Genomic DNA, 12,599 nt, shown 5'->3' with positions numbered 1-12,599 from the left:
GAATTACCTTGAGTGCTTGTTAAAAAATAGAGGAGTTTTTAATCGAACGTTAGCTCAGAGAAGGAGTCTGGAGTCTAGCATGGTGGCATACACCTGTAATCCCTGTGTCTCAGGAGGCTGATCTAGAGAATCACAAGTTCAAGACTAGCCTCAGCAATTTAGTGAGACCCTTGAACAATTTAGCAAGACCTTGACTCCAAATAAAAAAATAAAAAGGACCAAGGATGTTGCTTAGTGGTAAAGCACCACTGGGCTCAAAAAAAAAAAAAAAAAAAAAAAAAGACTGAGGAGCTCTATTTGTTAATATCTATTCACCTTCACCTTTTCCTTCCACCCCCGCTTAATTCTTACAAGTAGGAAAGTTTGGAAAATATTAATTTATATTGATCAGAAAGAATACAAAGACATAAGCAAGGTTCGAAGGCAGGGTATTTTTTTTTACTTTTTCAGGATCAATGAATCAGACCTCTTCAAACAGAGCAGAAATTTTCTCTGTATCTGTATATAAGTATTGGAAAATGGGGTAGGGGTGATACCAGTAGCTGGTTAGAGGTAAGGTGGTAAAGGTAAGGTTGAGGTTAATTCCTTTAACAAGAAATTAAGATATTTTCTTAATGCCAGTTGTTACATATTAAAATCTTTGCAATCAGGAACTGGCATGTTTTAAGTTCTGTTTTGAAATCTTAATCCCAGCAGGGAAACAGCAAATAATGTGGGAAACAGAAAAATATATAAACCAGGATTTTTGAGAGAAGGAATGAAGAAGAAAGTGAGGTGCAAAATACTTTGTAAAGGAAAAACTGACAAGATTTGATGACTAGGAATGGGAGAGGCAGAGATCAAGCTCTTTTCTTAAAGAGGTTGAAAGGAAAGCATATGAATCTCCTTTATTAACATCTTAAAGTTATGAATGGAAATGTAGAAATGTTTTAGTTTTAATAGAAATAGAATTTAGTACTTGGAGAATACTTTCAACCTGTTATAAACTTGTGTTTTTCTTTTATTTCAGTCATTTGTGAATGTCCTATCTGCAGAATTTGAGCAGTTTTGTTTTTGTTCATGTTTGTACCCCTAAACAGACCTATGTGCTTGCCATGCAGATGGCAGACACTGGATAAATACTTGTGAAATAATGAATTAAACTAATCTTTTAATTTTTGAATTTCATTTTAAAGATTTCTAAGGAAAAGAAGTGGTCAAGTTTGGTAATTTTGTAAGTCAAAATTATTATTTTAGTATTACACCTGTTTTTGTGAGTGTTTTTGGTTTTTGCTGTGCTTAGAGGTTGAACTCACAGTCTCCCACATGCTAGGCAAGCACTCTACCACTGAGTGGAATCCCCAGCCCTTACATTCCTGTTTTGATCATTAATATTCTTAATTGCAGAGTTGAAGGAAGCAGTAAAATTCAGTATCGTAAGGAGCAACAACAGCAGCAAATGCAGAACTCGACTAGGCTTCCCAATCTTGTAAAACATTCTCCATCTGAAGATAAGATGTCCCCAACATCTCTAATGGATGATATTGAAAGAGGTAAAATTTAAGTATACATAGTTTCCCTTTGTATGATATAATTAAGAAATATTAAGTAAAATTTTTTCATTTAAATTAACAGTGGTACTGTAAGCCTTTTAATGAGAGCAAAGTATTTTTTGTAATTACGCATTTTTCTGGGGTGAAAATGTAGCTTATGATCTAGGATAATATATACATTAGACTATTACATTAAAATAATTTGTATCTTTTTATTATTATTTAGGGCAAAAAGAATGGCTGTTTATGTGTAACTATAGTTTTCTTCTTTTTTGGCAGCTGTGATGATTCATATTCAGTTCTTTACAGCATCTTCCTGTCAAGGTTCTTTATGTATAGCCAGGCTGTAGATGTCTAAGATGCCACCAGATCAACAGGGAAATGAGGAGATGTAGTAAACAGAAGCAGCAGGCAAGTTTTCTGAATTGCTGTGTACTTCTCAGTAGGAAGGCATTTCTAGGAAGGTACCATCCTTTTGGAAGTAAGAAATTTTAAATCTCCATTGTTTTAAAGCTACAGTTAGGATGTTGATGATATAGTAATTGTGGCAGCAGTGAGACCCCAGTCGCCAAAGTATATTGCTTCTACAGTTTACCTTCATAATTTGTGTGTAGCTGTCCAATTTTAATTCCCTTTTCTAAGTTCAATACAATATTCATTCCCTAATGAATTAGTAGCCCCTAAACTAATAGAAAGACATAAAGAAAGAATCCTTGTTGTTACAAAAGATCATTGTTTTATTTTTATATTATGACTACTTCCAAAATGGATTTGAATCATGATGTCATCCTATATGTGTATACAATACAAAACTGGAATAGAAAATCAAGAGATTGAAGAGGAAGTTAAAGCAAACTTGCTAATTTTTTTTTTGGGGTACTGGGAATTTGAACCCAGGGCCTTGTGCTTGCAAGGCAAGCACTCAACCAACTGAGCTATATCGCCAGCCCTAAACTTGCTAATTATTAAGATATTAAATATAGCTCTGAGCTTCCTGGCTATCAAGACAAAAATGAAGACACAAGTAGCATATTTTACATTATATGAGACAGGTTTCAAAGAATCAGACTCTTCCTTGCTACTAAATCCTAAAAGGAATTTATTGTGTGGAACCTATTCTCGAGAGCATTAAACTGCATAATGTCCTCAGCAGTAATTTCCAGTACAAGTAATTCCTTCTTGTGGCACTTTTGTAGCAAAGACCTTAAGTATTGATTGCAGTATAACTCACGGAAAAGAGTTGTGGAGATTGAAATAGTTTTCTTGTTCTAACTTTGTGTAAGAATAGAGCATCGTTTACCTTGAAATGTTTGTATAGCATGTTCCTTAGACTGTATCCTATAAAATACATTCTTGACCTTCCTGTGCAATTGAGTATTGCCATGATGGTTTGAATCATCTTCTCAAAATAATGTCTAGTAGTTGTACTAGAATTTTGTACCCTAATTTTTACATTCATGTCTTTGATTTATCTGGAATTTGAGTTTAAAAAATAAGGTAAGGCCCAGGATTCCCTTCCCCAATCCAGAGACCACATGACTGAGGTACCAGCATAGGGAATAATGCTACAATGAGTGGTTGCTACCCTGGATGTGCTCTCCTATTCCTGACTTAAAACTCCCTGCCCCATCAGAGACATTGTATCACCAAAAAGCATCTTTAAGTGGAATCCCACAATGACAGATACTCAGCCTGGGAATACTATTCATTCCCTTTCTACCTCTCAGACCCATCCCCTTCTCTCACATCCCTCTCTCCTATGGAAAGACATCTTGAGACTGTGTGGCACTGATGAGGGTGATTCTACCATAACAAGCACCTCACTGTGAATCACTTTCCATTCTTCTTCCCTATAAACAGGAGAGCCAACCACCAGAAAGAAAAAAAAAAAAAAATCTGACTCAGGAAGCAGTCTTCATTCTGTCAGGCCAGACTTTCTTTCCCCTCTGCCTGGTAAATTCCTCCTTTCCTTCAAGTTCACCAGCAGGGACCAGTGGAAACTCTTAACTGTGGGAGATTTATTAAGAAAACCAAAAAACAGTTCTGAAAAAGTTCTGCAAATTAGATTATCATTTGAATGACAACCCAAAAATGTGGGCAAGGATCTGCATGCTAAACCTAAACAGGGTGACTACCTATTAAAATAAAGGGTTTAAATAGATCTTTTCTAGCATAATCACCAAAATAGAAAATTACTTCTCATACCATAAATCAGGAAAATCAGTACTTGAATAAGACAGTTAACAAAAACCAACACCAAAATGTATCAGATGTTAATTACCTGATAATGATCTGAAAACAGCTGTCACAAATACAACCTAATTACAAATTCTCTTGATGCAAGTGAAAAAATTCATGTAAAAGAAATAGAAGTTTTAAATAAGAATCAAATGAAAATTATAGAATTAACAAATACAATTACAACAGTAACAATAAAAATTTCACTGGATAGGCACAATTACTAGAGAGAAAATAGAATCAGTGAACTTAAGGATTTATAGAATTTATCCCAAATGAAAACAGAAATAGACTGAAACAAAATTAGCAGAGTCTCAAGGATTTGTGAAAGAATGACAAAAGATCCAACATTGTGGTCCTGGAGCCTCAGAGGAGAGGGAAAGAAAGGCTAAAAAAGTTTTTAAATAAATAATGCATGTAAACCACTCAGGTTTGATTAAAGACATAAATCCCAAGACTCAAGAAGCCGAACAAACCTAGATAGAATAAAGTCAAAAAAATACGTTCAAGAAACATCATAATTAAACTTACAGAAAATAAAGACAGAGGGAAAAGTTCTGAATGCAAGAGTGAGATGACACATTATCTTAAAAAAAAAAAAATACAAATATCAGATTTCCCACCAAACCCAGACGATCAGAAGAAACTGACATAATATTTTCCAAGTGTGAAAAGAAATGTCAATTGTGAGTTCTGTCTGCCAAAATGATTCCTTACTAGTGAGGAAGAAATAGCCTTTCTCAAAAAGGAAAACTGAAAGAATTTGTTGCTAGGAGATTACTGTTAAATTTTGATCAGAAGAAGTTTTTCAAACAGAAAAGAATTGATAAAAGAAGGAATCAGGAAAGGAATAAAACAACAGAAAGATAAAAGTACAGTAGATTATGGTTTCCACTTGACTTCTAAATTATATGTGATGATTAAAATAAAAATTATAGTATCTTCTGATACTTGTAACAATGAGATTTAAGAGGAAAAAAAAGAGGAACCCAAATGGACATGAACTCACCACATCTTACTCAGAATGGTAAAACATTGAAAGGACATGTATGTATAATGCAAATTCAAACCTTTACTAAGAAAAAATATACAGTGACACCTTCTAAAACTCTATGAATAAATTAAGATGGAATTCTAAAATGATTCAAGTGACCCACAGAAGTGGAAGAAAATATAGAAGAATGAAATTCAGAGGAGATAAGTAGAAAATAAATAATAAAATGACACATTTAAACCTGCATTAATAATTACTTCAAATATGAATAATCTAAGTAAACCAGTTGAAAGGAAAAATTGTCAGAGTGTACAAAAAACATAAAGCTGTGTGCTTTTAAAAGAGAAATAATGAAATAGGTGACTTGAAAGTAAAAGGATGGAAAAATATACCATGTAAACATTAATTTTAAGTAGCATGTGTAACTATGTTAATATCAGATAAGTAGACAAGAGCAAAACAAATTACTACAAAGAGGTACATTAATAATAATTAAAGGATTAATCCACTGGAAAGATAAATGTGTTTTATATCCAACAAAAGAATAGAAAAATTATGAGGTAAAAACTGATAGAGTTGAAAGGAAGAAATATAAAAATTCATTTATGCTTGAGTTACTTCTCAGTCTGCACTCAGCAACTGATAATAATAGAACTACTAGATAAGAAATCATTAAGGATATAGAAAATATGAACAACACAATCAATCTACGAGATCTAACTGACACACATACATATACAACAATATGCACAACAGCAGAATGCACCTTTTTTTTCCAAGTGTCTATTAAGTATTCACCAAGATAAACCATATCCCGAGTCATAAAACAAACATCAATATGTATAAAAACCAAAATCATACAGACTATGTTTCCCTGACTATGAGGGAATTAAACTAAAAATTGGTAAGAGACAATAGGAAAAATGTCTATGAACACTTGGAACTTAGCATACTTCTAAATGATTCATGAATTAAAGAAAAATAAAAGATTAGAAATGTTTGTAACTGAATGTATAAATACGGCATGCCAGAATATGTGGAATACAGCAAAAGCAGTTTGGAAGGAAGAATTTGTGGCACTAAATGCTTACATTAGAAAAGAGTAAAGGTGTTTTGATAATTTAAATTCCTACCTCAGGAAAACTAGAATAGAAAAAGCAGATTAAAACCCAAAGAAAGAATAAAGAAACAAATAATAAAAATGAGATGTGAAATCAATGAGATTAACAACCTGAAGGTAGAAAAAAATCAGTGAGGCAAGAGCAGCTCATCAAAAATTAATGCTATTGATAAACCTCTAGTGAGAGACAAAATAAAAACAAATTACTAATATCAGAAATGTACATTTCTATAATTAGGAGAGTAATGAGTTCATTATGGAATGCAATTACCAAAGGATTATAGAAGAATATTACAACTTTATACTCAGAAATGCAACAATTTAGAAGAAATAGACCAATTTTTAAAAAGTTAAAAACTGCAAAACTCAACCAAGATAAAGTAGACAATCTATACTTGTTATGGTTTGGATATAAGGTGACCCCCAAAAGCTTATAGGTTAACCAGTGTAGCAGTGTTCAGAAGTGAAATGATTATGAGAGCTGCAACCTACCCGATCAGTGGACTAGTCCATTTGATAGGTTAATAATTTGAATGGATTACTAAGTGGTAACTAGGCAGGAGGTGTGTGGCTAGAGGAAGTAGGTCACTAGAGATGTACTTTTGGGAATTATGTGTCTTGTCCCTGGCTTCACCCACTCTCTCTCCTTCCTGACCTTCATGAGCTCAGCAGCTTTCCTCTACTACATCCTTCTACCATGATGTTCTGCCTCACCTCAGGCCCAGAACGATGGAGTCAGCAGACCATGGACACAGCCTCTGAAACTGTGAACCCCAAATAAACTTATCTTCCTCTAAGTTGTTCTTATCAGGTATTTTGGTCATAGTGACATAAAACTGACTAACACAGCTTTAAAAGAAGTTGTATTAGCAATTAAAAAACACCCCCAAAATAAAAATGCTCAGCTTCATAAAATGAGGTTATTTATGTTCGCTCCCATGTTAGCTTTCTATTACTGTAACAAATACCTAAAGTAATCAACTTATAAAATCAAAAGGTTTATTTTGGCTCACGGTTTAAAAAATTTTAATCCATGATGAGGCAGACCCACTGCTTTTAGGCCTCTGGTTGGGGTGTCAGATGGTAGTGGCAAGGAGCATGTGGCAGAGCAAACAGTTTGCCCCAATAATTGGAAGACCTCTGACTAGGTCCTGCCTTGTAAAGGTTCAATGTTGCCATGGGTGCAGGACCAAGCCCTTAAACACATGACCAAAATTCATGACAAGAACAACTTTGAGGAGAAAATGTTTATTTGAGGCTCACAGTTTCAGAGGTTCAGTCCATGACTGACTGACTCCAATACTTTGAGCCTGAGATGAGGCAGAACTTCACAGTGGAAAGATGTAGCAGAGGAGAACTACTCAGCTCTCCTAACTTTCTACCCAAGAGTATTGAATGCATATATTCACAAAAAGGGTTACAGAAAAATTCTTATAACAGATTTATTCATAATAGCTAAAAACTGAAAAAAAACCCAAATATCCAGTTATAGAAAAGAATAACTTATGGTATATTTACATAATGGAATATCCTAACAGTAGAGAAGAATGAGGAAATTCATCAGCAGTGTCATATTGCATTATATGTAAGAGAATAAGAAAAGAATTGGAAGATAATTTCTTCCAAAATAAGTATCAAATCAAATTTTAGTCTTAAATTTCACATTATTTGTATATCTTGAGTTACTTGAATGTTTAAATACAGTGGTATAAAGAAATGTAGAATTTAGATTTAGATATTGTGTATGTCTTTTAATTCTCATAGTCCCACCATTGAAGTATAACTTAATGGTAGAGGAGGTTGGTTGGTTTTTTTTTTTTTTTTTTTTAAGTAAAATGCTCCATTCCTTTTATTTATTTATGTATTTATTTTGGTACCAGGGATTGAACCCAGGGCACTTAACAACTGAGCCACATCCTCAACCCTTTTGAATATTTTGTTTAGAGACAGTCTCTTGCTGAGTTGCTTAGGGTCTTGCTAAATTGGTGAGGCTGGCTTTGAACTTGTGATCCTCTTGCCTCAGTTGCCTGAGCCACTGGGATTACAAATGTGTGTCACTGTGCCCAGCTAAGTAGAATGCTTTAGATGATGTATGTTTGGCTTTATTGATTCCTCATCAATGGTTTCTTAGAAACTAGTACATTCTAATTTTATTATATTTATTCAGTATTATTTATTTGACCTACTTATTTATGTCTGTTTTATTTTCAGAACTGAAAGCAGAAGCTAGTCTAATGGACCAGATGAGTAGTTGTGATAGTTCATCAGATTCTGAAAGTTCTTCATCTTCGAGTAGTGAGGATAGTTCTAGTGACTCAGAAGATGAAGGAGACAGATCCTCTCCTTCTGACCCAGGGAATTATATCTCAGGGCATCCTACCATGTCTGCCGTACCACAGTATAGAACTTCTGATGTAGATACTAGTCATAATATATTTCATGACAACAGTGGCCTTCTGATGAATACTTTACGTAAGTATACATAAACATGAATAATTAGAAAAGTAAGAATTCACAGAGGAGCCATGTTGATTGTAATCTAAAATTTGGTTAAAGAGGAAGAAGACTTCTGTTTTATGTATTCAACACTCTTAACCATGACCTTCTTATTGAATTATTCATTTTCTTTTGACTGTAATATAATGCCTTCTTGACTTTTATCCTGTCTAGATACTTTTGTTTCTCCTTAGCAGGTTTATAAACTTCTATTCAATCATTTTAGTTGGAGTTCCTCAAGGTTTACTCCTGAATCATTTTTTCTTTTCACTCTATCTTCTTTCCCTAGATAATCCCTTTTATGTTTCTGTTTCAGTCAATACTTACATGTAGGTAACTTGCAAATTTATCTCTCTAACCCAGACCTCTGAGGTCTAGACACATGTTCCAGCATCTCCTAGTAAACATCAATCTAAACTCACTTTGTCCCAACCCAACTCATATCCTTGGCTCATATTTCCTCCTAGCAAAAGGCAGCATTAATCTAATTATGCAGACCAGAATCCTGATTACATTCAAGGGTTGGGTGTCTGTGTCTCTTTACAGTGTAGCTAATCCTTCACCAAGTTCTTTTGACCTTTCCTCCCAAATATTTTTCAAATTAATCTACTCTTTCATCTCTACCACTGCCATTCCAGTTCAGCTTTCATTTTTTTCTTGCTTTAACTACTACAATTATTTCTTAACCAATTTACCTCTTATCTACTCAAAGCCATTTTTGATCCATTATATACATTGTAGCTATATTGATCTTTTCACAACTCAGATACAATTTGTTACTTCACTGGCTTTAAACTTTTCAGTTCAATAACATGATTTCTTTGAAAAGAGAGACACAGTGCTTTAACATAATGGTCTTGCTTTTCTTGCCTTCTTTTTATTACGTATCAAATACTTTTACTTGTCTCAGTGCCCTTATGCATGTTATTCATATAACCAGAAACTTTTTCTTCTTTTCATGTGGTTAAAATTTTCTTTAGATTGCAGTTCAGTGTTTACTTTCTCAAAGAAGTCTTCCTTCCCCTTCTGATAGTCTGATTATCCTTCTTATAACCCCATAAGATATCAGATATATCTTTTTATAGCAGTTGTAAAAATTGTAAATTAACATTTGGGTGATTTACTCTCTTTCTCTGGGATTTTGTTGTGTTTTTCTTATCATTGAATACTAGCACCTAGCATAGTATGTGATGCATAGTATATGCTCAGTAAATACTTTTTAATCAAGGCATGCAGGTTGGTACTCCCTGGAGGAAAGGACTCTGTTTACTTAAAACTGAACTGATTGCTAATCCTAATGAAAAAAGTTGCATCTAGAAAAAATTCAACTAGCCCAGTAACTGAACACTCAATTTAATTGGCTAAGGGAACATGGAGAAAACTTAGGTTGGTTGGACTGAATGAGAAGCTGAGTAGACATTAGGAAATTTTTCTGAGAAATAATAATTCATTTGACTTTTCTGAAGCTTCAGTTTCCTCTTGTAGTATTTTGGAAGAGTTCAAGAGAGATTATCTCTTAGAATTATTATTTTTTAACTGTAGGATAGTTTTCTGGTACTACATGGCACAGTGAATTTATATTTTAAAAATTCTCTTTGTGCCAAATACTATAACAGTTGGATAAAATATAAAAAGATAAAGCCAGACATGACCAGGATCAAATATAAGATAAACACATCCATAGACAGGAACTAGAATACAAACACAAAACAACAAACTTGATTGGGCTCCTGAGTTCAAAAGGAGGTGGTATCAGTAAAAAGCTTGGTCACCTTCAGGGAAGGATTAAAAGTGCTTGATATGATTCAGGGAACCTGAGTCATGTTTTCTATTTGAAGCTATAGTATTTTGGAGAGGATGGGAGGATGGGAAGTGTTGGTACAGGTGGGGATACTCTTTGGTTAATAAATGAGCAAACATAATTCTAAAACATAAAGAAAAAAATCTAATGCTTAGAAAGCCAACAAAATTAACAATTGGAACATGAATTCTTTCCAAATGAAAATTTGTTATAGAACATTTTAAGACAAAGACATTTAAAGAAGTGTGCTGAAAATGTTCAAAAGAGGCACAAAGACTAACTTTAAAAACCAGAATTATTCAACAAAGCCAAGCAGAAATGAATCAAAATCTAATAGATTGTTAAAAAGATTCAGAGACTCGGGATGTAGCCCAGTAGCAGATAATTTATCACCAGCACCACAAAAAACAAAAAAATAGTTAGAAAGATTGGTCATTGAAATATTTGAAAAAAATCAATAAATGGGAAAAATTGTAGACTGGACACAGTTAAAGAATGAATTATTGAAATAGAAGATAATACTATAGAACTATTCCAGAACACAGCACAAGATAAAAATATACAATGAGAGAGAAGTTCAGAGATAAGGTAGATACAGAAAGTCAACATTGTGCAGTAGGAATTCCAGAAAGAATGAAAGGGAGAGTATAAAAACTCAATTCTGAGAATTTTCCAAACTTGAAGAAAACTATGAATCTACTTCAGCTAATAAGCTGGATAAATACAAATATAGACCTCAACACACAGTAGTGAGTCTGCTGAATATCAAAGATGAAAGGGTGACCTTCAGCACTTCAGTCAAAGCATTATTTCTTATGTGATAAACTGCAATAGATGCAATCCCTTTCCCTGCTTCATGTTTCTTCCACACCATTGTTGTGTGTTCACTGATGTACAGTCTCATTTAAGTCATTTGCCTGCCTAAAATTTTTGCATTAACCCTCATTATTTTTCAAACAAAATCCAGAGTTTTTACCTTGACCTTCTGGATGTCTTTCTGACCTCATTTTCCACCACTCTCTTCCTCATTCATTCCACTGTAGCCACAGTGGCTTCTTGCAAGTCAAATAACACAACAAGCATACTCCCCACTTGGGCCATTTCTGCTTACTGTTCCTTTGGTTTGGACATCTGCATACCCCCACCTCATTTTTTTTTTATCACTTTCTCTCTACATGAGCATTTCCCAGCTACCCTGTCTAAAGCACCTTCCATCACTATTTCTATACCCAGCTCTTTTCTCATAGCACTTATCCATACTGGCCATTATGTTACATGTTTGTTCATTTCTGTCTTTCTCCACTGAAATGTAAGCTCCATGACCAAACCACAAATGAGTTACAAAAGCAATCGATAATGATGTATTGTTGAAATGTATTCTTTAATGATCTTGACTGCATTTTAAGTAAAAAAATCATGTAACATTTTTTTCACTCTCCAAAATGATGGTCTGATCTAAACCATGTGTAATAAATTGATGGTATAAAAAGAAAGGTAATGTTGGTATGTGAAAGAAGACTAAAGCAGATGCCAGGTGATGCTAAAATTATGACAAATACAGGCAGTATTATTTGAGTTACTAATTATGTGACTAAATTACAAGATAAGCAGTATGATTATAAATGACAAAATGCTATCAACAGAATCACTTGTGGTATTACGTTTTGCATAATATTTATGTTATGCAAAGTAAGTTAATGTTAATATTTAGATATTTAATTACTATATTTTTGTAATAAGTTTTAATATTTAAATATTTAATTACTAACATTTTGTTATTCTCTTTGATTTCAGGAAATGATTTGCAGCTGAGTGAATCAGGAAGTGACAGTGATGACTGAAGAAATTTTTAGCTATAAATATAACATTTTTAAGGCATATGATAATTTATTTTGTATTAAGAATAAAGACTAGTATGATAGGAAAATATGTCTTAACTTTTGATGATAAAGGAAATTAAATTCATAATTTTAAGCTTTTTGTTGAATACTGGCATTTTCACGTGTTGTCTTCATTTAATCGAAACAAAAATTTTTACGAAGTTTGATAGATGAGGAAGCAAACTCAGAGGTTGGAACTTGCCCAGGTATTATTAGTTAACAAGTGACAAGTCAAGATTCCTAGTCTTAAGTTCAATGTTCCATTTTTTCTCACTGCTGTCTCCAATTGTGAAATACCAGAATTACTGATGTTTAATAAATTTCTGTGATTTAAATTATATATCTGAGCCTTTCCTATCTGATATTCCTTAAATTTTAGGTGAAAATCATTTGATTCTTGAGATGGACATCCAGATACAGGAAGCATTTAGAATCCCAAACAGACAATATCAAAAAAGAACCTCTCCATGACACATTATAATTGAAATGTCTAACATACAGAATAAGGATAAAAATTTCAAAAGCCTCAAGAGAAAAA

General features: G+C 33.4%; 1 protein-coding gene across 2 annotated transcripts in view; it reads left to right on the top strand.

The window, feature by feature from the left end:
- Positions 1-12,390, top strand: part of Eaf2 (ELL associated factor 2) — a 32,945-nt gene extending 20,555 nt beyond the window's left edge. For both annotated transcript variants that reach the window (XM_047565399.1, XM_047565398.1), the window contains 3 exons: positions 1,387-1,532; positions 8,096-8,356; positions 11,976-12,390. In XM_047565399.1, coding sequence (XP_047421355.1) covers positions 1,387-1,532; positions 8,096-8,356; positions 11,976-12,022 — 454 coding nt within the window. In that variant the 3' untranslated portion in view covers positions 12,023-12,390. The remainder of the gene's footprint in view (positions 1-1,386; positions 1,533-8,095; positions 8,357-11,975) is intronic.
- The last annotated feature ends 209 nt before the right edge of the window (positions 12,391-12,599 follow it).

This window comes from Sciurus carolinensis, chromosome 9 (genome assembly GCF_902686445.1).
Source record: "Sciurus carolinensis chromosome 9, mSciCar1.2, whole genome shotgun sequence".
In the NCBI taxonomy this organism is placed as follows: domain Eukaryota; kingdom Metazoa; phylum Chordata; class Mammalia; order Rodentia; family Sciuridae; genus Sciurus; species Sciurus carolinensis.
This window is presented reverse-complemented; position numbering and strand designations above follow the sequence as displayed.